Source organism: Nycticebus coucang, chromosome 8 (assembly GCF_027406575.1).
Source record: "Nycticebus coucang isolate mNycCou1 chromosome 8, mNycCou1.pri, whole genome shotgun sequence".
Classification (NCBI taxonomy): Eukaryota; Metazoa; Chordata; class Mammalia; order Primates; family Lorisidae; genus Nycticebus; species Nycticebus coucang.
In genome coordinates, this window is record NC_069787.1 from 95,505,986 (window position 1) to 95,533,790 (window position 27,805).

Here is a 27,805-nt window from a genome sequence, read left to right on the forward strand (position 1 = left end):
ACAAGGTGGCCTAACAGGGCCCAGAAGTCATATCTCAAAGAACTGCTTTATTGATACTGCAAGGCTGGGCTTGGCTGACTGTTTAAGTGGTCCTGTAGAAAATACCTGGGAACTGTGGCTGTTCTGGTCCAGACGCAGTCACAGCCATAGCAGAGGGAAACAAGAAATCCCAACATGAACACAGTCTTTCTGGGGTTGGGCTGGGATGTGTAGCCTTGCACTAGCTGGGCCCCCAGAACATATTTGGCAAATCTTCACCTTGGCTCAGGGCCTCAGCAACCAGTTTCAGATATAAGGGCTGTCCCAGGAGCTGTGGCACCAGTGTCCTTTCAGCCATTTGCTTCGGGCTGTCTGCTGAGGTACAGTCTACCTCATATGGGGGCATGGACTGGCTGATGCCCTCAGGGACCCCATGTCTGGCATAGTGGTTGTCTGGAGTTGAAACCAGGTAGCAAAATCCTGGGTAGTGTTGGTGAGAAGGCCATGGAAACCCCCAGCAGGCCGCCTTCTCTCTCCTCAGAGTGGCCAGTGCCTTGGAGTATCCTGTGTAGCCTTCCAGGGTGTCAGAGGGTGCTTGGGAGAGGAGGTGCTACACTCAAGGTGGTCTGGAGTTACAGCTTTGGGGTAGCTGCCTCAAAGGTGATTAGACTGGATTCTGGTGCAGACCCCTTCCCTGGAGGTGTAGGAGCTTTGTCTGAGGGCAGGGGGCTGTCCACCTTTGCCCCAGCCTCCTCTTCATCATCATCCATGCTGGGCCAGACAGACTGGTCCTCCACTCTTTTCAGTCGCTCATTGAGGGCCTTTAAGGCCAGTTGCCTGGGGTGAAAGAAGAGAGGACAGGTCACTCTGGGTTTGGGCTTGGCTTATTCCTTGTACCCTTCTACAATAGGTTGACTACTCCCCCTATCATTTAGACTTCTCCAGAATCCCATGTTTTCCTTTCTCCCTGCAGGACCTGGGGCTCTCCAGAGATTAGATTAGCCCCCCCGCCATCAGAATGAGAACTCAAAGGCTACAAAGTCTTCCATTGCTCAGGCACCTCCAGGCTGAGAAGGCCAGCTAGGTGTCTGTCAGATTGCCCACCAGGCCAGTCACCAGGAAGGGTTCTAGGCAGATAAGTAGAACTGCCAAGTCTCTGGAGATGTGAGCTTCTCCCTGACACTGGTATCATATCCAAGGAGAGGTTATTTCTCCCTCTCTCATGGTTAGGGGAGTGTCTTGAGCCTCCTGACAAGGGTTTATGGGGAAGGCTGGAACTTAGCACTTCCAGAAGGCAGGATCAACTTGGGTCAGCCCTTTTCTTCTAACTGACTCTACTATTTTCCTTCCCAGAAGAATCCCCAAAGCCATTAAGACCCGTGTTAGAGCAGGAACTTAGCGGAATATTTGCAGGAAGAGAAAGAAAAAACAGCTGACATGGGTATGGCACAGACCAGAGTCCACTGGTTCTATACAGCAGAACCTTGGAAGCCCCACTTTGGGGGAAGATGGGAAAGCCCACTAGAAGGTATATATATATAAACCTGGGCCGACAAGAAGATGGAATGCCCACATTGCCAGGGAATACTTCCATTAGTGGCCACTGTGGGCTCCTTTTTGAATATATTTTTTTTTTTGAGACAGAGTTTTACTTTGTCACCCTGGATAGAGTGGCTGGGCGTCATAGCTCACAGCAACCTCAAACTCCTGGGCTCAAGCGATTTGCATGACTCAACTTCCAGAGTAGCTGGGACTACAGGTGCCTGCCACAATGCCTGGCTCTTTTTTTTTAGAGACTTGGTCTTGCTCTTGCTCAGGCTGCTCTTGAACTCATGAGCACAAGCAATCCACCTGCCTTGGCCTTCCAGAGTGCTAGAATTACAGTTGTGAGCCAACACACCCAGCATGTGGCCTCCTGATGCCTCAGCTTCCCTGTGCTACCAATGTCAGGACAGCTTGTGTAGCCAGCCTTTCAGGTTCCAGCAGAAAACAAAATCACTATGTCAGGAACATGACAGGAGAGGAACCAAGGACATGGGCATAGAAAGCTCCAAGCACACTTCTACCAGCCTGCCAACCAAGCACATGACAAGTTAGTATAGACAGGACAGTCCCTCCCTGCTGCTACCCAGGCTTCTAAAGATACCCTTATCAGTTCTGTCCTAAAGTCTGCCAAGGCAAAGAGGTAAGTGTCATGCTAGTCACTTCCTCTCACAAGAGCCAAAGAGACAAACAGGAAACCCTGTCTCCTTCTTCTAGTAGCTCTTTGGAATTGAAGTGGTAAGTAGTTAGATGTCAAACTGACTGGAGATATAACCCCCACCTCCATGTAAGCCAATCATGCTAAGGCTCTGCCAAGAACCCACCTTTTGACTTCCCTGTCTCCCATCCATTTACTTGGGCCTGGGCAAAGGTTTTCTCAATGTCCAGCCAACCTTAACAATCCAAGACCTTTCACTGGAGGAGGTGTCAACAATGCCCTGAGGGCAGGTCAGTTCCTACCAGGCCCAGCTCTCCTGACCGTCTCTTCTATTGAATCAGGTAAAAGAGACATCTGTCTTTAAAACTTACTACCTATAGAGACCCAATCTGTAGGGCCCCAAATTATACCCTGTAGCAGGCTGTATGTACTTTTAGACACCTAGCACCTTGGATCATGGTAAGCTGTGGCCTTTCCCCAGCTAGAAACTCCTCTGAGAAAGTGATGTGTCCCACACTCAATTCCACAGCTCCACGGAGAGTAAGCAGATAACGCTTCAGCTGAATTCATAAAGCTTCCTCCCAAGAACCCATTTCACAGGTGAGTAAAAGCAGGAGCCTTGACAAATGCAAAGGAACAAAGCCTGCCCTAGATTTCACTATTCAAGTAATTGCTTCAAAAAACTCAAAGATAGGGCCAGGTACAGTGGCTCACACCTGTAATCCTAGCATTCTGTGGGGCTGAGGTAGAGGGAGTGCTTGAGCTCAGGAGCTCGAGGTGAGCCTTAGCAAGAGCAAGACCCTGCCTCTAAAAATAGCTGGGCATTGTGGCAGCATGTAGTTCCAGCTACTTGGGAGGCTGAGGCAAGAGGATTGCTTGAGTCCAAGAGTTTGAGATTGCTGTGAGCTATAATGCCATAGCACTCTACCAAGGGTGACAAAGTGAGACTGTGGCCCCACCACAAAAACAAAAAAACCCCCAAACTCTAGGATAATGTTGGAATTGGAGCTGTGGATCTTGCAGAAGCTGGGACCACTTGGGTGAGTTCACGGACCTGGCAGAGAAAGAGTTTTTGGCCAGGGCTGGGTTTGAACCCACCACCTCCAGCATATGGGGCCGGTGCCTTACTCCTTTGAGCCACAGGAGCTGCCCCCAGAGAAAGAGTTGAATTAAAAAAGATCTTGGGCACGCCTGTGGCTCAAAGGAGTAGGGTGCTGGCCCCCTATACCGGAGGTGGCGGGTTCAAACCCGGCTCCGGCCAAAAACTGAAAAAATAAATAAATAATAAAAAAGAGAGATCTGTCCTGCCCTGGCCAAAGTACATCCAGTGAATAATTCAGCCAGGACTCCTGATGCTGCAGATGGCTTGGTTTACAGATGACGAAAGGTCAGCTTCCACTCTCTGGTGTGGTCAGCAGGCTCCCCTGGTGGGTCATGTAGCCTGTCTCTGGTTTTGGTGACACATACCTGCTAGTGGATAGGTAAATCTGGTAATAACCCAAACTTCCCTTTCAATAAATAAGTAAGTAGCAGAGAAGCACAAGATTTGAATTAAGGCCCAGAAAGAGAACATAGTTTAGAATTTGGAAATGAATGAGTGGCCCAGACCACCTTTTAAGTATCCCAGGCCTTCTTCCCTGTTCCTTCCTCATAGGGGACAAAAGACCAGCAAGTTTTCTAGCTCCCAGAGGACCAGAGTCTAGGAGGTTCTGAGGCAAGGCCCAGGTTATGTGTACCTCCATGAACCCCTCATACAGCACAAAAGGAAACTGCGTTTCTTGAGATTCATTAAATGGCCCAAGGGTGAGAAAAGCACCTCCTGGAGCACACATACTTAAATGCTGAATTCTTCAAGGCCAAAGAATGAATTTTATCCCTTTCTGAATCTGCCCCAACACCTAACTCTAGGTCTCCAACCTATGTACAGCGAACACATCAACAGAAGGCATGTGACTTGACCAATGCTAGCTTGCCAAGATTTGGAAGATTTCACAGTACCTTCTCCGCTCTGCATCTTGAGGGTCTGTGCCTGGGAGGCTGATGGTGATGGAGGATGGGGCACCCACATCATACCGCTTCACTGTCTTCTGGCATATCTTTACCTTCACCAGGAGGCCATGAACCAAGTTCGCCAACAGCCCCACCACAGGTTGCAGGATCTCAGGGAAAAAAGTGGCGAAAGCAAAGTGGTCAGCCATGTCCCCTCGGCCCCGGCTATGGCGCTGGTAGAAGCGTAGATACACCCAACTGGAGAGCAGCCCGAAGCCATATGAAGCCAATGCTGGGCTCTGGAGCACTGTGGCAAGGCGCAGCAATAGCAACAGCGCCAACAGCAGCATGGGCACTACACTGACGCGCACCTGGGGCACTCGCAGGACCACACAGTCCCCCATGGTTTGCTTAAGTGCCACCAGGACACCACCTAGGAAGCCCAAGGCTCCATGGATACGGACAGTGAATAGGTACACCAAGTTGAAGGAAGCCATATAGGTGAGGAGGTAGGCAAAGGCCCCCAGCAGCCCCACAGACACATTCACCACTAAGAAGAAGATGAGCAGCTCCAAGGCCCCCCAGAGGGGCTCCAGCAAACGCCCGGCTACCACCACTGTGGCCAGGCTGATGGCTACGTCCCATACGTGCTGTTCCATCAGCCCATGGGTGGCCAAAGTCCAGATCCAGAAGTTGGGCGGAAAGAGATAGCCTGGGGTGACCGCCAGGCAGCCCGTGTCTACAGCGAAGGAGAGCAGGTATAGGAAAAGTACCGCTGCGCACAGCGCCTTCACCACCACACTAGCACTGGCCAGGATGGCTCCCAAGTGCTGGCGGGCACCTGGCAGGGCGCGTTGCATCTTCCCAGCGAGTGTTGACCGGAAGAAATGGTCTGGTGGACTAGGGGGCCTCCCCGGGGCCTAGTCCTAGTCCGGCCCCGATGGGAGGCCCAGGCTTGGCTTAGTCACTGGCCTATGACCCTGGTGAAGTCTCTGCTTCTGACTGGATCGGGTTCTGGTTCCGCGGGGCCGAGCCGGGCTTTGTCGGCGTGCCAGAGCCTAAGCCCTTCGCCGGGGACCTGAAGGAAGGCCCTGGGCAGATTTGGTACGCCTGCCTGCCCTTCCTGTAGGCCCCACGCCTGACCGGCTGGGCTGGCGCTGATCTCAGGACTGAGCCTCCTCCATCAACTCCTGGGCTCTTCGGTTCGCAAGGGACGGGTGCTTCGTTCTGTGCCCAAGCCAAACCTGCTTAGCTCCCGCTTGGCTTCCCTCTCGGAATCTACAGTACCTCCCTTCTCAGGGCCGACAAACAGGCGTGCTGCGCCTGCGCGCCCCGGGCGGCAGCGGGCTGCCGTCTGAGCGCCTGTTTTCCGGTTCCCCGGTATGCTGGGATACGGAGCCCTTGGCCGCAGTTAATGGCTAGCCGAACAGGGTTCTGGGTAGAACTACAAATCCCAGGAGGCAGGGAGAGGCGGGTGTGCTGGGAGTTGTAGTTCTCAGGCGCCGTTCCCGCGAGTTCTCGCGACATTAACTTCCAAAGGCCCCAGGGCTGCTGTGCTTGAGGTCAAACACTTGCTGAATTCCCTGGGAAGAGTATTTTATCCATGTACATCGGAGTGTGTGTGTTTTTGTATGAGTGAGGATGTTAGATGGTCCTGGTGTGTTTACTTGACTCTGAACCTCCGTGTTCTGTTGAACGTGGCCTGACCCAGGCTAGAATCCTTGCTCTGCCTTGGTGGCTGAGTGGCATTGGCCAACTTCCTGAGCCTTTTTGAAACACAGTTTTATGGACTGTAAAAATAGAGACGATACAGAATCTTCTAGGGGACAGAAGCCAGGCTTACCTATGTAATTATAGAGCCTTGGGATGGCAAGGTGGGAAGATCATTTGAAGCCAGCTTGGATAACATACGAGACACCCTCTTTACAAAAGTGAGATGGACTTGCTACCTGAACCCAGAGTTCCCACAAAGGGGTGAGGCTGGGCTGCCTTCTTTCAGTGACTTTCTTACCCACCAGAGACTTCTGATTTCTGGCCAAAGAAGACAGGTCTCCCACAAGTCTCTAGCCCTGACCGCATTTCATGCAATAGTGGCTGCTGACAGGTTGCAAACTTTCCCCCACCTCTATATTGTGTAACATTTTTTGGAGACCAAGTCTTACTCTGTCTCCTGGGTAGAGTGCTGTGGCATTATCATAGCTCACAGCAACCTCAATCTTTTGGGCTCGGGCAATCCTCTTGCCTCAGCCTCTCCAGTAGCAGGGACAACAGGCACCTGGCAAGATGTCCGGCCAGTTTTTCTATGCTAGTTTTTGGTAGAGGCGGTTCTCACTCTTGCTCTGGCTGGTCTCTGACTCCTGAGCTCAAGCGATCCACCTGCCTTGTATTCTTGGAGTGCTAGGATTATAGGTGCCTGGCCATTGAGTAATTTTTAAGAAGTGTGCATTTAATTATATGACAAAGAACGTCTATAAAGTGCAGAATCCCTTCTTTTCAGCCACCGATCTTAGTACAACTGCTGGATGTGTGAATAGAGTACCGGTTACAAAGGGTGTTGACACCTTTTATCCGTAGAGTCTGGGTTCCCACTAGATGCCACACCTGGGTAGAGTTGTCATATTTAGCAAATTAAAATACAGGGCAGTCAGTCATATTTGAATTTTGGATAAGGAATGAATACTTTTTTAGTATAAGCATATCCCAAATTTTTTAGTAGAGGTATGCCCCATAAAATATTTGAAACACAATTCCATAATGAAAACTTTTATCTGAAATTCAAAATTGGGCATGCTGTGTTTTTTTCTGGTAACCCTACTCTAGGACTTCAGGGGCTGTTGCAGGGCACCAGAGTGGCATTATTGAGGGTTGTAGGTTAGGCATTGCTCTGCAGCTAACTCCTGCAGAGGAACGAGGAAAGCCCTGTCTTGGCTGAGGTCTAGAATGCCCTGTTCCATCTACTTAACATTCAAAGTTCCCCTTCCTGTGGTACCTTGTCTCTGAAACTTTTGCAGAATTTTTACCCTTGTCACCTGGGGGGAAAAGATTTTTCTTCTTTCAGTTTGCTCATCTGCAGTATGGGGATAAATAGTACTCATCCCAAAGATTGTGGTGAGGACTCAGTGGGGTAAATGCCGAGTGAGCAGAGTCCCCTGCAAGGGGGGAACATCTAGGTTGGTGGTTGTAATTCTTTCTCCCCATGAAGAGAACATCAAGTTCACATTAGGTTGGCTACTAAGATGCTTTGGATTAAAATGAAAAAAGGTGTAGGCCAAAGAGGATTCGTAGAAAGTGCTTCACCTTAGAACTCCAGCAGTGAGCAGCTGTGGCCTTGGGCTTCTTCTGGGCAAGGCGGGAGCTATGGTTCCTTACTTCCTCTGGATAGCTTGACTAGCCCCTCCATCAGGAGAGTGCAGAGGTCTGGATGTGGGCCAGGTACTTATTCCTCACTCCAGGCAGAGGGCCTGTTAGCCCCAGGAGGGGGTGGTTTGACGCAGTAGCCAGACACCCTCTTCCCAAGCAGGCAACATCTCTCTTCTTTCCTCCAGGGCCCTGGCCTTGAGGCTCTGGAGGCCTTTATTGTTATTTTTATTTATTTATTTATTTATTTTTTAGAGACAGAGTCTCACTTTGTCACCCTCGATAGAGTGCTGTGGTGTCACAGCTCACAGCAACCTCCAGCTCCTGGGCTTAGGCAATTCTCTTGCCTCAGCCTCCCAAGTAGCTGGGACTACAGGCACCCGCCACAATGTCCGGCTACGTTTTTTTTTTTTTTTTTTTTAATTTGGCCGGGGCTGGGTTTGAACCCGCCACCTCCGGCATATGGGACCGGCGCCCTACCCGCTGAGCCACAGGCGCCGCCCCGGCTACGTTTTTTATTGCAGTTTGGCTGGGGCTGGGTTCGAACCTGCCACCCTTGGTATATGGGGCCAGTGCCCTACCCACTGAGCCACAGGCGCTGCCCATATTGTTATTTTTTAAAAGACAGCTTTTTGGGCCAGGCTGGTGGCTTACACCTGTAATCCTAGCACTCTGGGAGGCTGAGGTGGGTAGTAGATTGCTTGAGTTCCTGAGTTTGAGACCAACCTGAGCAAAAATGAGACCTTGTCTCTATAAAAAAATAGAAAAAACTGAGGCAAGAGGATCACTTGCGCCCAATAGTTGCTATGAGCTATGATGCTATGGCACTCTACCCAGGGTGACAGCTTGAGACTGTCTCTAAAAAAAAAAAAAAAAAGACAGCTTTTTTCTTGGAAGCTTTAGTGAAGATGACATGAGACAAAATACATCAAGGGACTGGCACATGGTAGGCGCTGGAAGCATCATGGCCTTTGGCTACCAGGGACTTGGGCTGCTAAGGCCTTCACTGGCAACAGAGCAGTAAATGGGTTTCTGAGGTCCTGGCCACCTGTCTTTATAGCTACCCAGTCCTCACCCCCAGGTAAATACAGTGGATGAGAACCATTTGAAGTGAAAATATGAACATTATTTAATAACCGATCTTCTGTAATAAACCATTTGAAAATATTTTACAAGGAATCACACACACAATATTTTACAAAGTTTCTTGACTTTTTTGTCACTGTTGTTTTTCCGACTTCTGTACAAAATAGAACCGAAAAAAGGGCAGAGAAAAGGAAATGGCCCCCAGTCCAAGGTGAGGGAGCAGCCAGGTCAGGTGGTGATGGAAAGAGTAAGACCTAGCTGGGGGATGGACAACTACCTGATGGGGATTGTTTTGTCTGTTTTTCTGTTTTTTAAACTTAAAATATATATTTATTTTTCTGTATTTTTTTTTAAATTGTTATATTCTCCATTGAGCACCTGACTACACTACAGTTACACACATGCCCCTGCAGGACACAACTGGAATCCAGGCTGGGTGCATATCATGGATGACCCCCCTGGCACCAGCAGTGGGCATGGACCATACACACACACTGAGAAAGCGACAAGCAACATGACATTAATTAACGGAGCCATTAATTAATGTATCACCCTCCCCCCTCCGCCCAGTCCTTCTGAGCCCCATGGCTACATCCCCTTGCCTCAGTTCCCCCACTGGCCCTCAAACTGGGATGCCTTTAGGGGGAATGACCAGAATGAATGATATGAAGAGCTGTGCCCAGGCCCCACCTCCGTGTGTGCACAGGGTGTGTGTTCAGCAGGGGAGGGGCAGTTTGGCCTCCTGGGGGCAGGGAGTATTTGTGGATATGGGAAAGACAGAGGGAGTAGGCACAGGCCTAAGGGTGTGATGGCCAGATTGGGGGTGGAAAGGCTGAGCCAGGAGAGACTACCTAAATCACCCCTGCTTAGGGCAAAGAGCAATGTCTGGTGGGAGTTCATCTGCTGAGGGCTGCAGGCAGCGGCATGTGGTACCACTGGGGTCCCAACATTAATGAGAAATGGTTATAATGAGCACCTGGAGAGGTGAGGGGCACTTGGGGGACTCTAGTAGCTAGGGGTGGGACAGAGAGTTCTTCACTCCCTACCCCAGCATTTGGCACTGTTTGACATTCAGCTTTAGAGATGGGAGGACCACCTAGGCTGCAGCTCAGATCAGAGGCAGATGAGCAGGAGATGGAGTGTGCCGGTGCCAACCTCCCATGAACCCCTTGCCATAAATAAGGCTTTGTGTGCCCCCACCCCTACTCTACCCCATGGTGTGTGCATGTCTGTGTGTGTGTGCACAGGTGCATGCCTTCTGGGGTATGTCTGAGTCTAGTTTCTGACCTCAGAATTCCAGGTGTGTATGGAGTTGTATCTAAATCTCCATCACTGTGACTGTCCTGACACCTGCTGGGCATGGGGGTACAAGGCTTAGGCCTGAAAAGGGCAGGAGCCCATTCTGGGCTTCCCCAGGACCTCTTTCCTGCTAAGATTTAAGCGGGGATGCACAGGCCTCAAACTACCCATCTCACCTTCCTCCACTCTCACAGAAACCAGGTTTGGGCAGGACAGAAAGGCCAGGTTAGAGTAGTTCAACTGAGGCAGGTTCTCCACACATAGGGAGACTCCAGGCAGGGTGGGCAGCAGAGATCTGGTTTGGCACCAGTACATGTGGCTTCCCTGTCTTATCCTACTGGGGGTGAGCCCAGCAGGAATGAATGGTCTGGGGACACTTGAACAGTTTAGTGATGAAACAAGGCTAGAGTGCCAAAGACCTGTGGCATCCTTCTTTGGGACTCCTCCACCCCAAGGCATAGACTCTCAGGGCCTGGTGAGCTCAGGTCCTTTAGTGAGGGAGGGACGAGGCTCTAAGGTAGGGAGTGCAGGGCGGGAGGGTAGGAGAGAGACGAGGAGGCCAGGTGGAAGTGGGGCAGAGCAGCGCTCAGAAGCGGAGAGAGGCATGAGTGTGGACTTGAGGCTGTGGCCTGGGCGGCAGGCCCAGGAGAAGCAGCAGCTGCAGGGAGACCAGCACGCCCAGCGACGGCGGGAAGGAGGCTCCGCGGCCACAGTCTGAGGTATCTTCCTGAGGGGAAAGACACGAAGCTGTTCAGCCTGGGAGGGCGCAAGGTCATAGGATGTTCAAGTCCGCCGCCCCGCCCCTCACCGTTGCGTTGTAGTCGAAGCAGATGTGCGGGCCTCTCCGGTATCGTGGTCTCTGCACCAGCTCACACTGCTCCGGGCCGTCCGCTGGGCATGGGTGGGGAGTCAAGGAGGTGGCAGCACCGAGAGGGTGCACGGGGCAAGAGGGGGTGCGGGCGGCGGGGAGGGCAGGGACAGGATACAGTGTGTTTCTGTTTGCAGCAGCCGGCCAGCCTCACACTGGCTGCACAGCGGCTTCTCAGCCACCACGAACAGAAGGTTGGTGTTGGTCAGTCTCTGCGCGTGGAACAGCCTGGATGGAGGCAGCAACAGCCTGGGCGTTGGGCGGCGCCCCACCACTTCTTGCGACCCCGCCCTTCCCGAGGGTCTGGCTTCCCCATAGGGCAGCCCGCCGCAAGCACCTGGAGCAGTTTCCACAGTCGATGATGGCATTGTAGGAGGCGTTGACCGAGCCAAAGTAGTACTGGGTCTGTTTCATGACGCAGCTGCTCTCCCGCGTCTCCGGGCTCCCTTCGGCCTCTGCTGGGTCTGCGACAGACCAAAAAGCCTCAGCCCCGCCTACGGGACACGCTCCCGGCTCTGGTAGACCCGCCCTTCCGGTGTAGCCTTTGCTCCCCAGTTGGGGACCGGGATTTGAGGTGGGGGCGTCCAAAGACCTACTTACCGGCTTGGAACCAGCTGTGATAGATAAGGCCATAGAGAAGCTGCTGGAATAAAGACCTGTAGGGCACGAGGCACCGAGTGGAGGTGGTCAGAAGAGGCCAATGCCCTTACTCACTTCTCTTTTGCAGTCTCCTGGCCAGGGACTACCTTCTCTACCCACATCCCTCTGCAGGACTCACCAGGCCGCAGCAGAGGTCCACCAGGCCAGGTTAAGGAAGTCTGCAATGGTGGGCTACAGGGGAGAGGGGGGCATGACTGCCACTACTGCCCCTTGCCCCAGGTCACCCCCAGCTCTACCAAATGTCAGAGATGGGAGGGTCATCTGTGGGCAGATCTTCCAGTCCCTCCATTCCTGGGGACTCACCACAAAGACACCCCGGGATGCAGCACCCAGGTTGCCAGGGGGTTGAGGGGCGCACACTGCCTGATAGTCATAGGATTCCTTGCGACTGTAGAAGGAGTTATTGTAGAGTGCCAGCATCAGGTTGGCATCCACCTCACTGAAGAATCTGCCCACCTAGGGTTTTTGGGAGGGAGCCATGGTCACAGGACTGGTAGTGCCATGCCCCCAGAAGGCTTAAATCCCTCCCTACTCCTTTCTGACCCTCACCTGGTCCCACTGTTGGTTCTGGTTTGACAGCACCAGGAATCCCCCATCATCAATGAGGACACAGAGTAGGTCCTGAGAGGTAGGTAAGGGGGAGAAAAATGGAGAGGGGCTCAGATCTAGAGCTGACAGGCTCTACCCCAGGCCCTGGCAGTCCAGTGGTTCAGGGTGAGGGGGGTGTTATTTCCCCCAGTCCCAGTAAGACTGTGAAGTCAGGGTGACATTGAAACTCAGGCCAAGGGATGGGTTAGGAGTTGCAGTTGGAACTATGAAGTCTGGGAGTGGGGTAAGGTAGGGGGTCCAGAGTGGGTTTAGAGCACACGCACCTCATTGTTAACCTCACAGTCCATCTCACAGTGGCTGCTGGGGCCGCACTGCTGGGCAGAGAATGAGGACTGTAAGCCTCCCACCAGTGTTCTTCCCTCCCATCACCTATACACCTGGGTCCCCGGGCCATCTGCAGCTGCTCTGGCCTCCCCATATCAGCAGTTCTCAACCTGTGGGTTGCGACCCCTTTAGACTGTATTCATGGCATTAGGAAGGTTGAGAACCACTGCCATAGATGCTGAAGCCACTCTGATTGGGAAGCTTGGTAGGGGTTCCTGGGGACTCCAGAAAGGGCAATGTTGGGTATACTGCCCCCTCCCCTGCCCAGATACCTTCTGAGGCTGCTCCTGGTGGGTACGGTTGCTGGCTAGCACCTTGAACTTCTCAGCCCAAGCCTCTAGGTCTAGCTTGACGCCCACCACTTTGGGAGAGAGCAAAGACCATCAGTGCTATCTGCCCAGCAGCACCCTGCCCACTGTCTCTTTCCCCACCTCCATCCCAGGTATCCACCTGCTGGTCTCAGTGTGCGTCCACCTAGGCTGAGCTCCACAGCTGTGCTGACAAGGATGCCCACTGTGTCATTCTCCAGCTCCAGCGGTCTTAACAGGGCTGGGGGTGGGATGCGGCAGTTAGGAGTGGCAGCTGGCAGCCACAGTGACCCTGCCCTGCTGGGTCCTATAAACCCAGGAGCCCAACTCAGGGCTGACTCCACCTAAGTACCCAGCACCCAGCATAGTGTTTAGCACAGCCTATCCCTCTCTTACATCTGGCCTGGTCTCAGACAGCTGCGTGATGGAGGGGCCTCAGAGAACAGAACACAGCCCTGGCCTGAGCAGATAGGGAAACTGAGGCTTCCCACCTACTTCTGGGCCCCCTGGGTAGACACTTACTATCCTGGTGTGGGGGCCTGAAGACATAACCATAGTTATCCAGGCTGCGGCGGTAGAAGCTGGCATTGAAAGGCTCAGGGTTCTCTGTCCAGTCCTCAGCTGCCCTGGAGCACCAGAGGCAGAGGCGGTGGGTAAGGGGTGGTTTTGGGGAACAGTGGTCTCAATAGGTATAAGGAGGCCTCTGTGCAGCAGGACAGATAGGGTCCCAGACAGGGGCAGGTTGTAGGTCACTTACTTGTTGGGGAAGATTCGGGTGATGCCGCCGTCTGTGGCAGCGAACACAGCCAGCAGGCTGTACCTGGGGGGCAACAGGGAGATGGGGTCATAGGCCTTCCTTTTGGGGGGCTGGACCAGGGCATCTGGGGCCATCCCAACCTCCTGTCCCTATAGGCTGGGTGGTGCCTACGTGTTGAGATCCTGGTCCCGCCACACACGTTCCACCAGCTGCTGTGTGATGCCAGTGTCTAAGATCAGGTTGTGCAGGAGGAAGTTGTTGCCTGGAACAGGAGGCCAGGGATGGAATGGGTGTCTTCCTGCAGCTCTCTGCCCACTCTTACCCCAAGGTTCCACCAGAAGCCTTGCCCATGACCTGGCCCAGAACCAGCCCTTGGCTTGGGCCTGCATATTTTTGACATCTTGACCAGTCTCTGCTACCCCCATGCTGCTTGGGCATTGCCAAGATCCAGCTACCCTGCCAGGCACTCACACTGCTTGGAGTCTGGAGTCACTTTCTCCATAAGCTCAATGAAGTTTTTCAGGAACTCGGTGTTGTTGTCTGAGGCATTCAGGTCCTTGCAATACTCTCTGGGGGTGGGAGGGGCAAGAAGAGTGGGCTTGGGGGGCTGGAGAGGGCTGTGGAGTCAAGGCTTCCCAATAGGCCTGCCTGACCATTTCTGAGAAGCCCAGGCCTCAGGGAGAGGCACATGTGTTGTTATAGGCTGCTTGGGACTGAGTTGAAACAGAGCTGACACAAGAGAATGAGGGTCTGCTTCCTCTACTCTGGCAGGTTTTCTCTCCTGGGCAGCCCTGTAGAGCCTTCCATCTCTCCTGTTGTGGCTTCCAGGAAATATCTGGTGGTTAGCCCATCCACCTGTATGCCCTGAAACCCTCCGTGGGCATAAGGTGGGACCGGAGTACCAGCACTGGCTTTTGTCAGTCCAAGTCTAAGATCTCATTCTGCCTTTTTCTGACTGTATGCTTTTGGGCAACTTCACTCTAGCTCACTAAGACTCACTTTGTTCACCATCCCACAGAGGGCATTGGGAAGTTAATGGGAACATGTGGGAATGCTGGAATGCTTTCTCCCCCATGAGATGGGCAGGCCAAATCCTTTACCTCCTCAAGACCCTCACTGGGTTCAGAGAACATGGCCTGTGGGGCATGAGGGGGCTTGCTTGGGGCTTTGTTCCCTACCTAGGGAGTATTCGTGAGCAGTCCCTCTTCCTTGATAGACTAAGCCGCCTCTGTTGCCTGATTGCTCACACACCTCTGCCACCAGTGACCCCCTAGTTGTCCCATATGGCAGTTACTGTGTAAATTTAAAAATGTGCCACTTTCAGCTCGGCACCCATAACTCAGTGGCTAGGGCGCTGGCCACATACACCATAGTTGGTGGGTTCAAATCCAGCCTGGGCCTGCTAAACAACAATGACAACTACAACAAAAAATAGCCAGGCACTGTGGCGGGCGCCTGTAGTCCCAGCTACTTGGGAGCTGAGGCAAGAGAATCACTTAAGCCCAAGAGTTTGAGGTTGCTGTGAGCTGTCATGCCATAGCACTCTACCAAGGGTGACATAACACACACACACACTCGCACACACACACACACAAAAAGTGCCACTTTCCCAGGCCATAACTAGGGCCTATAGCTTGGTGAAGGCACCTGGGACTGGGTCTTAGCCCTCACACACTCCCAGGCCCCTGAGGTCTTTGTGCAGTGTACAACCTGTGCCTCTGTGCCTGAAGGCCCATCCATCATACCCAGAGTGACACCCATACTGCTGTGCTTGAGATACACCAGGTCACTTGTGGCTTCTCCTGTATACACAATATGCACATTCACATCTATGAGGTACTTAGAATGAATAGTTGACTCTATACACATTTATGGAGCTCTTCCAAGCCAAAGATACAGAAGTGACAAAAACGAACAAGGTCCTTGCCTGCAGAGAGCTTCCTCAGGGTCACCCGGGCTACGCAGGCCTTTTTGCACCTTCCCATAGTCACTAGTGCACAGAGTCCTCCCCACGTTTTACACTCAGTCTCTTATATACATACACAATGACTCACATATATAAACATTTACAAAGAGAGTCACAGAGAAATTTGTGGGTGCATGCACACACGTGCATACACACAGAGGTTAGGAGTGTCCAGAGTCCCCATGTGGTGCCTGAGAGTGCCCATTGGTCTCTTGTTAGCTGCACCCATCCACCTGCCCTCATTCAGAGCCCAGGTCGCAGCACCCAGGGCCTGTGGCCTCCTCAGATGTGGGCCAAAGGCAGAGGGTGTGTGCACTCCAGGGATGGTCTAGACCTGGAACTACTCTGGGCCCTAACCCCTCACTTGCCAAAGCAACTGCTTCAAAGCCCCTGCATTCCCCTTTTCCCCTGCCCCCATTGAGCCACCATACCCAGATTAAGCACTGCAGACAGGGGCTCTGGTTGGCTCAGTCCCCAGACCCACACAAACATTGACACAGGACAACAATGGGGTACAGGGTCAAGGGATAGGAAGGACACCACAAACCAGAGCAGCAGCTGCCCAGCAAGGGGCATGCTGCAGCCAGCCAGCCCAGGATGGAAAGGGCTCCTTTCTGGTTACCTGGGAGAGCAGGGAAGGTCAGCAAAGAGTTCAGAGCCCTCCCACCCCAGGCCTGGTGGGAGCTGGAGCTGTGGGATCACTGGCCACTGCTGCTTGGTGCAGCTACATGGCCTGGGTATGCACACAGCCATGCATACCGGACTATGTACAGAGAGCTGGGGGCAACACTGCACAGGACAGACACACAGAGCTCCAGGCAGCGGTGCAGGAGGCAGGGCTGGGGCAGGTGGGGTAAGGGAGGACACCTCAGCAAGGCCACACGCAAGCTACCTGGGAGCAATGAAAACATGTCCTTCAGACTCAAAGCTGCTGGGGAGCAGGAACTCAAAATCTGCAACAGAAATGGGGGGTTATCTGGCGGGGGCTGGGGAGGTGGGAGGCCAGGGGGTTCAGAGCTGTGGGGCTGGAGGGACAGGGGAGAGGGTGGCTTGAGGGAGGGGGAGACACTAGCAAAGAGGGAACCCGCCACTTCCACGTTCAGGTTCGAGCCAGAGAGAAGGGATGGGCTAGGAGGGGTGGAGGGCCTGTGGAGACTACAGCATCACAGGAGGAGGGCAGTTATAGCCAATATGTTGCCCGGGCCTGGTCGTGTGTCGGCAGTGAGTCCCTTGGCGTGGCTGTATATGCTTCCATACGACTGTATAGCACATATACACGGACACACACACACACATATATATATACACACACTGCTATATATATGCATGGTCTGGGGGAGGCGCCAGTCTCACTCTTATCACATCCATAATGGAAAAAAACACATGCTGAGCTTCCTTCGCCTCCAAAGAGACTTTGAGGAAGGGAATTGGCTTTTAGCTGCGGATTTTTATCTGTCTTTGCCACAGCTGTTTGCATTTTGGTAGATCTTGCTTTTGTTCTGTGTCAGGCATCAACATGGCCAAACCGAAGGAGTTTGTCATGGGCATAGACAGTCCAACCAGAGACGGATGGGGGCAGCTGGGGGTGGACTGCAGTGCATTATGGAAGTTTGGTGGTCCACCCAGGACAAGAGCCTGGGTGAAGGGAGACCCTCAAAGTGCCTGGGACTGTTCTGACAGTGTAGAAAGAGATTCTGGGGACAGGGGTGCTACTAGCACCTGCACACTTAGTTCCCTGGGCTGGGGACATAAGGAGCAGTGGGGGAGGAAGGGCTGGGCCTCCAACCTTCCTAAGGCCTGTTTGGACTCACAGCAGCCAGGAAGAAATACTGAGGGCTCCAGGGGAGGTGAGAGGGCTGTTGAGGGGTCCACCAGTGAGTCTGTGCCCTGAACTTACGAGCTGTGCCTGCATGTATGTGAGCATGTATGCATCTTTGTGTCAGTATGTATGCCTAAGCATGTATGTGTGTTTGAGCATGGATGCATGAGTGTGCATGTGTGAGCATGAATACACGAGCGTATGTGTGAGCATGGATGAGTATGTGTTAGCATGGATGCATAAGTGGGTATCTGTGTATATCAGCATGGATATATGAGCATGTATGTGAGCATGGATGCATGAGTTTGTATATACATACGACAGCCTGGATGTGTGTGAGCATGGATGCATGAGTTTGCATGAGTCTGTATGTGAGCGCCTTTGTGTGGTTTTGTGAGTGAACCTAAGGATATGGCTGCTGGGGCTCCTCTGTGGCCTCTCCCTGTCCAGCTGGACTGCCCCTGGGAGGTGAGCCTCTGCTCTTATCCAGTCTCACTCTGGGAGTTCCTATCTTCCTATCCTGTCTTCACCAGGTCCTAATCTCTCTATTGTCCCCTGGGCTTTATTTGTGTGGAAGATGGATTTTCTCTGTTCCCAAATACTCCCACAATGTACTGCAAGATTCCAGGCAGGGGGACTTGAGGTGCTTGGAGGGACTGGGTAGTCACTGGTTGGACTGTTCCTTTCTGATAGGACTGTGAGGCAGGGTTTGGATACAAGCCAATAAGGAGGGAAGGAAAGGAAGGAGGAAAAAGAAAAGGAGGGGAAGGAGCAGGGAGGGAGATTATGCTATGTTTGCCATTGTTACCAGGGCCCTGCATTTCTGGGGTCACTGGGGGGATGTGAGGGAGTGTGAAGAAAAAGACAACTCAAGCCAGTGAGCATAGGGCATGACCCCCCTGCCCCAGGCCAGTGGAGGTGGCTGTATCCCCTTTGCTGTACTAGGCTAGACAGGGCCCATTTGGCTTCTTGGGAGTCCAGGTCATGGGGACATTCCCTCGTGGCTCTATACACCCCATCTGCCCAAGTATTCTGAGAGAGATGGCTGTCTGTGCAGAGACTTCGGGTGCTGTCCTCTCATTCCTTGCTTCTTTGCCAGGGCTTGAGGGTTCATTGCCCATCTTTCTGGAAGTTTCTCTGGCTTAGGCACCCCAGAGTGTCAGAACTTTTTTCTTCAGACCCAGTCTGATTTCTTCCAAGTTCCAATGCTGGCCCTTGGGGTTTAGACAGATCCCATTCCATCCCTGGCCAAGGCCACAATCCCCAGTCTGCTTTTATTTCTATAGGGGAATACCTTTCCCATACCTGTCCACCCACCTCAGGGCAGGGATGGGTCAATGTGCCTTAGAAAAGCATTTGGGAACAGCAAGGGGTAGAGGTGGAGTGATGGCAGAACACAGGTACTTTAGCACCTAGGCCAGTACCCAGGATGGTCAGGTCAGCCTTGCTCTTCCAGTGGTGTGAGGCTTCCAAGCCTTTCTGTCTCCCTTTTTGGAGAGCTGCCAGCTTCTGGAGCCACTGCCAGAGATCAGAGGAAAACTTGTGGGCTGTGCCTTTGTCACAGCCACACATGAGCCCCTGTAAAGGCTGATCTTCCCTTTGCATTTCAGGCTCCCTGCCCTGCTGGGTGGGAGGAGGTAGAGGTCCAGCCCTGTCTCCACTGTTGAGTTGTCTTCAAGGGACAGAGAAGGTGGGAGGAGGCAGGGGCCTTCCTAGAAGGAGTGAGGAGTCCAAGGAAAGGGCCTGAGCCTCAGATCACGCCGGAGAGCACCCTGCAGGCAGGTCCAGGGGCAAGGGATACTGGCTCTAATAGAGGTTTAGGGACCACAGTAAAGGCTAGAACCAGAGGATCTCGGGGGATGCTAGGAGGGGAGCCCTGTAGAGCAGGGGTTTGGCTGGTCCTGGGCAGGAAGGGGGGCAAGCAGGGGCATGGGGGCAGGTGGGGTGGGGAGAGGAGGGTGCACTGGTTCTGAATATACTTGCCCTTCAGTTTGCTGATTGGCACTGGGACAGTCCACCAAGAGAGAAAGCGAGGAAAACAAAAACAACACAAACACAAAAACAAACGAAAAGGGGGAGGGGAAGGGGAGGGGCACAAACAATATTTTATTCAATGGCTGTTTGAATGAAAATATTGTGTCTCATCATCATACCGAAAGGAAACTTCTTGCAAAAAAACGACATGAGAGAGAAAGAGAGAGCGAGGAAACTCAAAGGAGATGAGCCCCAGTTGGCCAGGCAGGTGGGGGGCACCCGGTGGGGCGGGAGCCCCAGCCTCCCTCCCACTGACCTTGGGTGCTGTGGGCAGGCGGGGCCACAGGCTCTGAAGACCCAGGCCTCCCTGGAGAGGCCCATGGTGAGCAGGGCATGCAGGGGTGAGTCACAGGCAGAGGATTGGGAGAGGGAGGGAAGGAAGGAGGGAGGGAAAGAGAGAGAAAGGGAGAAAGGAGGATGCAGGGGTGAAGAAGAAAAGAAGGAGGGGAGGGATGAGAGGGCCAAGGAACAGGCCAGAGAGAGTAGGGAAGAAAGAGGGAGGTGTGAGACCCAGAGAGTAGAGACTAAAGGGAGGGGTGTTGAAGTGGAGGAGAAAGGGAGGGAAGGAGGGAGAGTGAGAGAGACTGAGGAAGAACCAGAAAGGAGAGGGGAGATGGAGGTACAGGGGAGGGGAAAGAGCAGGAGGGAGAGAGGGGAAGAGAGGGAGGGCAGAGAGGTTAGAGGAGGAAAGTGAGGGACTGAATGGGACCTGGGTAAAGGGAACAGAAGAGGGGGTGGAGGGAGAAAGGAACCCTATGTGGGTGGTACCACAAGAGAGAGAATTGAGCAGGGAGAAGGGTGAAGGAGATGAGGGGAGGGGGTGTCTTCCAAGAATGCAGCCCCCAGGGATGTGCTGGGCAGTCAGGCTAAGGAGGGAAGACACGAAGTAGGAGAAACCAAAAACAGAAACCTCAACGGAAACCATGAGAGAATGTTTTGGAACCAAATTTGAGAAAAGGCAAGCATGCAGATTTCCACAGACTTTTGAAGGCTGGTGCCCCAGCCTGTGGGCACCTGAGTGCTGGGCAGACTGGGCGGGAGGAGTGCCTTGCCGGCAAGCACAACTGGCTATGTTGCCTGGGGCCGGCCAGGGTGCGGGGAAGAGGCAGGGGTGCAGGGCGCAGGCAGGGGCCGGGCCACTTACACTTGACCTGCAGGATCTGGTCGCTGAGGTTGGCTTGGAGGTAGAAGGTGCTATAGGGTGGGAGCACCAGCCCTAGGCTAGGGAGAGGAGGTGGAAGCATAGTCACTGCTGGGGAGACAGGGCAACACAAGCATCCCCTCCTATGGCCTTGGAGCAGGGCAGAGAGATCCAAGCTGTGGCATCTCCTCCTCCCACCCCCCAGGGACACTTCCCTATGTTTAGCTGTGGGAGATGTATGGTCCAGGGGCCAGCCCTCCACTTCCCCAAACTTTCCTGGAGGCCACCAGACAACCAGCCCCAAAGCAAATTCCAACTCCACCCCCAGAAGCTCCCCATGACTCCACCGGCATGGTCAGACTCTTCCATCGGTAGCAAACTCGTAAGGGACAGAACACTGTCACTGAGCTAGCTGCAGGAGTGTGTGCTGTGGTAGAGGGGGTCCAGTTCCCAGTCAGGCCATGTGAGAGCCAGCCAAAAGCAGGGCTGACACTCAGATGGTGAGGGACAGCTGTGGACTGGTCAGGCGTTTCAGAATGGACCAGCTGTGTGGGGCACACAGAAGACAACCTGCACTGACCCAGCCCAGGCTGTGATACTAGTTAAGAACAGGTGTGAATGTGTTGAGGATAATATCCTGGGGACAGATACCCAGGCTAGATCCAGGCAGCAGTGATGTGAGAGGGTGGTGGGTATTAGGAGACATCAGAGGCACCATCCTGTCTCTGTCTTGTGCTCTCAGGACCTGCTGCTTGTTTCTAAAGGGCCAGGTGAGGCCCTTCGGGGACTAAGGAAAGTAGTGAGGAGCACTGGCACTGATGCCCAACTGGACAATGATCACAGCAGACTTGGGTGGGGGAGGGAGGGGGCAGCTGGGCTCAGACTCTGGGGCTGCCTCCAACCCTCTGCCTGCCCAGCCCTGGCCCCACTCACCTGTAGTTGGTGCTCCTTATAGGCACCCAGGTGTAGTTCCGGATCACCTCATCTATGTACCTCTAGGAGAGGAGGCTGGGTCAGGTACTTGGGCTGGCAGGCAGGGGTAGGCAGTGGGGTAGGAAGGTGCCTACTCAGATTCCCTGGTCCCCCTCTTCTGCTTTCTTACCTCATCCAGGGACTTGACCAATGTTCTGATCTGCTTGTGGCCCTTGTTGCCATCAATCATGCTCCGACGAATCTGAAAGGACCAGAGATGTGAGGGGCAGGGCCCCATTCTCTTCTGTTCTCTGTGCCTGACCCCCCCATCTCCTCCCCTCCTTCTCCTTACCTCTTCCTTGTTTTCATCTTCCAGCTCTGCATCTAGGAAGTCCAAAGTCACAGGTTCCCGGAAGTTGGTGGTCTGTGAGAGTCAGGGCAGGAAGTCAGAAGTCCTGATCTTGGAGGGTCTACCCACCCACCAGGTTGCCCATCTGGCTCACCTGGGGCTTGAGATTGGGGTGCAGCAACACGTAGCCATTCAGGTCAATGGCAAACACATAGCCGTTGGCACCAAGCTGGAGGTAGACAGGGGGCTCAGGGTCTGGAGTACTGGGCAGGGATTCCTGCCTCTAGAGCTCTTCTCCATTCTGTCCTCCATCACACTGAGGGGTGTTGTTTGCCTGCCTTGGGCCAGGGGCCCCCACATGCCATTTGGCCCTAAGCCTGTCTTTTAAGTCAGGCCAGCTGGCCGGGTGCCCTGGTGTGTACTAGCTTTTGCTAAGGCTGACCACCTCTGTGGCTGGCATTCTGTAGTTCCTAGCCTCTTTCCCTGTCTCATGGAGCTATCAGTCAATATGACCTCTCTCCTACACTGGCCCCAGAGGGCTGCTGCTTCTGTACCACTGTGCCCCCCACTATTGCCTCTGATTTGTGCCTTTCCTCATTCCTAGTCAGTAGAGCCCATAGGGAGGAACAGACCCTTTGGAATCCCAAAGGCCTGGGGCTGCCCTTTTTGGTAGAAGAGGAGGAAAGAGTAGGAGTAAGGGCTTGGACCTATCCCTTAATGAGAGGTAAGGCAGTTTTCTCACTGTACATGGAGGCCAGTGCCACAGCCCCTGCCCTTTCAGGGCTGAGCAGAGTTTCGGGGGCTTAGGCTTAATAATGCTGTCCCACATACCCCAGCTTTCCGTATTTTTACAGGTAAGACCTGTACTCCTTAACCTTAGGTCCTGGGCCATCCACACTGTGACTTTACCACTTGCCTAATTTATAATTCTATTTTTCACCTTTAGGACTTTGCCCAGAGAATTCCCTCTGCCTCTAGTGTACACCTTTTCCTCCTTTCTGCCCAGGGCATGCTTGCCTATGCACATGTGCCAAGTTTGGCTTTCCACCTGTTACTCTAAGACCATGAGCTAAAAATGATTTTTATGTTTTTAAATGGTTAGGAAAAAATTGAAAGGAGAACTGTATTTCATGACATGTGAAAATTATCCAAAATTCAAATATCACCATCCACAACATTGTATTGGAACATAGCCATGCCCACTTGTTTATCTTTTGTCTGCTTTGTTTATGTTTATGTTTGCTGCTTTCATAATACAGCACCAGAATTGAGTATGAGATGGGTATTTAGACTGGCAAAGTCTAAAATATTCAGTTTGTCCCTTTACCAAAAGTTTGCTAGCCCAAGGTCACCTTACTATAGGCCCACGGTCACCAGCTGGGGAAGCCTTTCCTGCTTCCCTGAACTCAGAGGTCTCCATGGAGCCATTGTAACTCGCCCAAATCAGCCTGGCTTGTGTCCATGTGGGAGGCAGGGCAGGTGTACACTCACTGTGTAGTTAGGAGTCAGCTTCTTGATGTCATTCAGAGCCACATCGATGCCCATCACACCCAGGATCAGTTGGTTCTGGGAGCAGAGGCATGGGGAGTCTGTATTGGGCTCAATTCCATGTGGACTCTTTGCCCAGCCATCGCACCCAAGGCCTCAAGCTGCTCTCACAGCCAGCTTCCCTTGCCCAGTTTGCAGTCCTGCTCCTCCCTCCTCCATGTTCAGACCTGTTAAGGCCATGCCCAACCCTTCCCCAGCAAGGGACCTCACCTTCTTTTCCCCAGGGCCATCCTGCGTCAGGTTGAAAACAGGGAGAGTCCCTGTTACCACCAACCCCAGCCCCTAAAGGAAAGGAGGAGGATGGAGTCTCCTGTGGCTGGCCCTACCCTCGCCCTGCATTTTCAGAGGAGGGATTCTGGCACAGGCCACCTCTCTTTTGACCTTGGGAACACATCCTAAGGTTGCCAGCCCCACCCCTTCCTTGCCCAGAGGCCTTACCAGTGCATCCTCATACACGTTGGTCCACTGCACCTGCTTGGCCTCTTTGCCTGCCAGCACCATGGGTCTGCCCAACACATCTAGATATTCCTGGGAGGAGGTGCAGCAGAGGTCCTGAGTGTCCCTCCCACATGCTCTCCCCATTCTGCCTCCCATGTTGAGATTGTGCCCTAGTAACCACCAGAGAGCGCCCTTGACACACAGTATCTCTGCCAGAAGGGGAAGAACTGGGAGGAGGCAACGCCCAGCCCCCAAGTCTCACCTGTGTGTTGATGCGGATGGCTCCAATAGAAGGGATCTCAAAATAGTAACCTGTGAGGGAAAGGGAGGCAGGGGTGGGCCTGGCTGGCACCATGGGACCCACTCCCTGACTTGCCCCTCAGGCTCTCTCTGGTGTCATTCCCTTTAAACTCATATCCCTGCAGCACTCCTGCCATTGTGCTGTCATTGGAACCAACACGAGGGAAAGGGAGTAAGTGTAGGGGCATATTGAAACAGAGCAGGGGGCAGGAACCTGAGGCCTGCAGTCCCTCATGGCAGTGACATTCAGAGTCCACCTAGCAGCCACCTGTGCAGAAAGCAAGTAGACACCACAGCAGACAAGCCAGGAGATGGACGGACAGTGGACAGACAGATGAACATGTTAGCCCACCAGATAGAAAGAGCAATGGACAGCCACTTGTATGAAAAGATACACTGTTGACAGCAGGTGAACAAACGTCTGGAAAATAAACCCATTGGGACAGCAGGACATGGCAGGCAGGCCCCCCGGTAGTGATGTCAGGTGAGGTACCTTTGTTGGCACAGGCCATCCATTGCAGGGGTGTGACATCATAGTTATGCTGCCCCACGGAGAAAGTGAACACACGTACCTGGCAGGGGGCTTAAGGTTACTGCTGAAGCCACCAGAGGATAGTCCTCCCCTGTACTGGGCCCAGATCATGGCAGCCCCTGCCTGGGCTGAGCCTCACCGTCCGGTTGGGCCAATTGTACTTCTCAAAGACGTCCTGCACACGGTCCTCACCGCCATCCGTGAACATCATGATCATCTTATTGCAGTTGGCCCGAGTGATGTTGGACTGGGCAAGGTGAGCATGGAGTCAGACGACTCTCAGCCCCTCCCTAGTCCAGGGGACAGGCCTCCCCCCACCCACACCCCCCGTGGGCCTGGCTCTCTGACCTTCCTCCTCCCACAGCAGATGGTGCTATCTGTCCAACCTGCCTGTTTGGTGCTAACAAGGCCATCCATCTTGATTTCCCGGGTGTCACAGAGCCTGGGCCCTTGCCCACCCCCAGCCGCCCGTTTGCCCACCCATGGGGCTCACGTTCTGCAGCTGGTCAAAAGCATACTCAAAGCCGGCCTTGTAGCCTGTCGTGCCCTTGGCCACCATGCCCTGCACAGCTTCCTTGAACACCTTCTTGTTACGTACATTGGCCTGCACCAGGTGTGTGAAGCATGACACAGGCTGTGCCTTCTCGTTGAACTGCAGGAATAGTGGGGTGGTGAGTGGCCAGGGAAGGCAGCTCTTGCAAGGGGCTGGCAGTGGTCACAGGACTAGGACAGGTGAGGGTGACGAATTCCTTGCCTGCCTGCTGCCCTGACACTCACCGAGGCTACATTCACATAGTCATCGTCAGAGAGCGTGTCCAGCATCTCGCAGACAGACGTCTTCATCAGCTTCAGGGTCAGGCCGCTCACGCTGCCACTCCTAGAGAGGTCAGGCAAGGGTGGTGGGGGCCTCAGCTATTCTCTTACCTTTCTCCATGACATTCCTGGGCCAGAGTTCTAGCCCCTTGCCCCACCCCACCCCACCTGCCAGCATGCTCACTCACACATCCACAATGATGACCATGTCCTTGGGTGAAGAGGCTCCCTGGATATACCTGCCCAGGAGAAGCCTCAGTTAAGGCCAGCCCCATTGAGACCTTGTGGGTCCTTCCTTCCTTCACCCACATATTGGTTCAACATGTTTCTATTGAACATTCACTGCATGAGCCAGAGTTCTAGGCACCAGGATACCATGCTTTTTAAAATAGGCACAGTTCCTGCCCATGACGTGAGTGATCTGGCTCCCCAGCAAGTAAAAGATCCCCAAGGTGGTTGTGAGCAGGTGATCCAGAGAAGGGCAGGAGGAATATTCCCTAGCTTTAGTGGCTTGTTGTGTCCCCTGCTTCAGTTGAGGCCCCAAGAGAAGAGTCTAGCTGTGTATGAGATGGCACAGGTGGAAGGGAAGGAAAGTCATAGGATACTTGGGAGATGCAGAACAGAGGGTAGGGGTGTTTAGGGCTGGGGTGGCAGGGGCAGGGGCTGGCCAACCCTACAGAAGCTACATCCACCCTTAAGAACCCCTATTGGTTCAATCTCTCAGTCTTGATGGGGTGGGAGGGTGGAGCAGTGGACTGGGGTTAGAGGCAGCCTGTGTGATGGGATCCATTTTCCAGTGGCAACGATGTGTGAAATGAAAATTGGATAGAGCTGGCTGCACCCTGCTTGGAGGCCTGGATATTGGGAGGGAGGACAACAGGAGAGGTGGGGAGATGAGGGGGATGTTCCTGCCCAGCCCTTCCTTTTTCACTCACCAGGGTCTCCTTCTGACATCATACAGGTCAATCTTCTTGGGGGCTCGCCACGGAGTTGCTGTGGGAAGAGAGGAGGTAAAAGAGACTGGCAGGGACAAGCCCAACCCAGGTAAGCAAGCCTTGCGGAATAACCACCCTGAAGGCTGTGGAGCCACTACAGCCTACAGGGTAGCCATGCCACCCAAGGGCACCAGGATGGATGGGCTAGGAAATTGAAGAAGGTGGGGTACTGCGTAGACAGGGAGATGGGCTGGTACTTACCTGGATAGTAGCGGGTGACTCCTGTGGCACTGCCAAAGACCTGCCACAGCAGTGTGGAGTCTTGCCTGCGATTTTCAATGAACACATTTTCCAGGGCCTCTGTCCAGTTGAGCTCATTGAGGATGACAGTGGCTGGGGAGAAGCGGGAGGCTGGGGTGGGAAGCGCCTGTACTGTCCCCCTGCCGAACCTACCACCACAATAGCCATGCTTGCACCCGCCCCCACACTTAGAATGCCTCATCTGCTTTCAGCCTATCCAGACCCTCCCTATAGCCTAGGGCCCAGCTGGGGCTCAGCCTGCTCCCCAGCCATGCCCCATAAGGAGTAGGCAGGGCAGCTGTGGCCTGTAGCCCCTGGAGATGAGCTGCCCAGGTGGCTGTGAGCTGTGACCCCAGGTCCAGCATGCTTTTTGGAGCTAGCAGCAGCTGGTCTCCTGGGAGCTCACCCACTCAGCATGCACTTCAGGCTGTAGCCACAAGAAAGCAATTAAGGGCCTGCTGATGGGGCTGGAATTATTCAGCTATTAAGGTACCTGATAAGCTGGAAGCCACTCAGCTCTATGATTAATCAACTGGGGCTAAGAGCAGGCAGGGGTGGGGGCTCTTGGAGGGGCAGGGGCGGTGCCATTATCCTGTTCCAGTACAGGTACATGCACACACATGTTACACCCCCAACAAGTATGCCTGCATCTAACCTCTGTGCTTCTAGCCAGATGTGTGATCCTCTCACTTACAAACCCACCTGGTCAGAAACCCAGCTGTTACCATGGACAGAAGAGCCAGTACTCATACCTACACACCACTCTGTGGCTATAGAGGACACTGGTGGGCCCTACTCACAATCCACTACCATCACTCAGCTCCACCTTCCCTTCTTCCACCTATGTGGTTGTGTAAGCATGAACCCATGACCAGATCTGCCCCTACACACACTTGTAGATCAGGGCTCCTCTCAGATGAATGGACTCCATCCTGTGGACCCTTCAACTGGATAGAGACTCAAGATGGTTTGAATAGTACCCCTGACCCCAACCCAGAGCAGCCTGAGATATGCCTGATGTGTGTGTGTGACACATATTCTCATGAGTGCAGTGTACCTGTCCCTGGGCATTCAGAAAAAAACAGCAGGAGTATGATCCCTGTTTCCTCCAGGCCTCTATACCTCCCCCTCTCCCAGGGACCATTATTTCTTCCCTCCAGTTGCCTCTACCCCCTTCTCAGGAGGAGTTCTGTCACCATCACTCCCCTATCAAAGATCCACCCCAAATGAGAACAAGAGAGTGGCTTCTACAGGCTAAAAGAGAGCTGTGATTTAAAGTTCT

General features: G+C 53.4%; 2 protein-coding genes across 9 annotated transcripts in view; both read right to left on the reverse strand.

Annotated features, from left to right (window-relative positions):
• Nucleotides 1-27: 27 nt before the first annotated feature.
• On the reverse strand, nt 28-5,576 carry TMEM115 (transmembrane protein 115). Its single transcript, XM_053598424.1, has 2 exons — nt 4,178-5,576; nt 28-816 (listed from the first exon to the last, which is right to left on the reverse strand). The coding sequence occupies exons 1-2, from the start codon at nt 5,026-5,028 to the stop codon at nt 612-614; spliced, it is 1,056 nt and encodes a 351-aa protein (XP_053454399.1). The 5' UTR covers nt 5,029-5,576; the 3' UTR covers nt 28-611.
• Nucleotides 5,577-8,629: 3,053 nt separating this feature from the next.
• Nucleotides 8,630-27,805, reverse strand: part of CACNA2D2 (calcium voltage-gated channel auxiliary subunit alpha2delta 2) — a 139,742-nt gene continuing 120,566 nt past the window's right edge. The window contains exons 7-39 of one of the 8 annotated variants that reach the window (XM_053598429.1): nt 26,485-26,616; nt 26,224-26,281; nt 25,477-25,527; nt 25,253-25,352; nt 24,969-25,127; nt 24,615-24,722; nt 24,437-24,515; nt 23,906-23,955; nt 23,644-23,733; nt 23,416-23,487; nt 23,149-23,223; nt 21,812-21,886; nt 21,661-21,732; nt 21,499-21,570; nt 21,330-21,391; nt 20,400-20,476; nt 19,205-19,225; nt 16,295-16,355; nt 13,908-14,005; nt 13,608-13,698; nt 13,437-13,499; nt 13,202-13,305; nt 12,822-12,920; nt 12,644-12,732; nt 12,311-12,358; nt 11,988-12,059; nt 11,742-11,894; nt 11,557-11,609; nt 11,379-11,434; nt 11,116-11,242; nt 10,897-11,006; nt 10,719-10,801; nt 8,630-10,637 (exon numbers count right to left, since the gene is read on the reverse strand). In XM_053598429.1, the coding sequence (XP_053454404.1) occupies nt 10,497-10,637; nt 10,719-10,801; nt 10,897-11,006; nt 11,116-11,242; nt 11,379-11,434; nt 11,557-11,609; nt 11,742-11,894; nt 11,988-12,059; nt 12,311-12,358; nt 12,644-12,732; nt 12,822-12,920; nt 13,202-13,305; nt 13,437-13,499; nt 13,608-13,698; nt 13,908-14,005; nt 16,295-16,355; nt 19,205-19,225; nt 20,400-20,476; nt 21,330-21,391; nt 21,499-21,570; nt 21,661-21,732; nt 21,812-21,886; nt 23,149-23,223; nt 23,416-23,487; nt 23,644-23,733; nt 23,906-23,955; nt 24,437-24,515; nt 24,615-24,722; nt 24,969-25,127; nt 25,253-25,352; nt 25,477-25,527; nt 26,224-26,281; nt 26,485-26,616 (2,801 nt within the window). In that variant the 3' untranslated portion in view covers nt 8,630-10,496. Of the gene's footprint in view, nt 10,638-10,718; nt 10,807-10,895; nt 11,007-11,115; nt 11,243-11,378; nt 11,435-11,556; nt 11,610-11,741; nt 11,895-11,987; nt 12,060-12,310; nt 12,362-12,643; nt 12,733-12,821; nt 12,921-13,201; nt 13,306-13,436; nt 13,500-13,607; nt 13,699-13,907; nt 14,006-16,294; nt 16,356-19,204; nt 19,226-20,399; nt 20,477-21,329; nt 21,392-21,498; nt 21,571-21,660; nt 21,733-21,811; nt 21,887-23,148; nt 23,224-23,415; nt 23,488-23,643; nt 23,734-23,905; nt 23,956-24,436; nt 24,516-24,614; nt 24,723-24,968; nt 25,128-25,252; nt 25,353-25,476; nt 25,528-26,223; nt 26,282-26,484; nt 26,617-27,805 lie in introns of all 8 variants that reach the window. The other 7 variants (XM_053598427.1, XM_053598428.1, XM_053598426.1 and 4 more) reach the window with 7 other exon arrangements.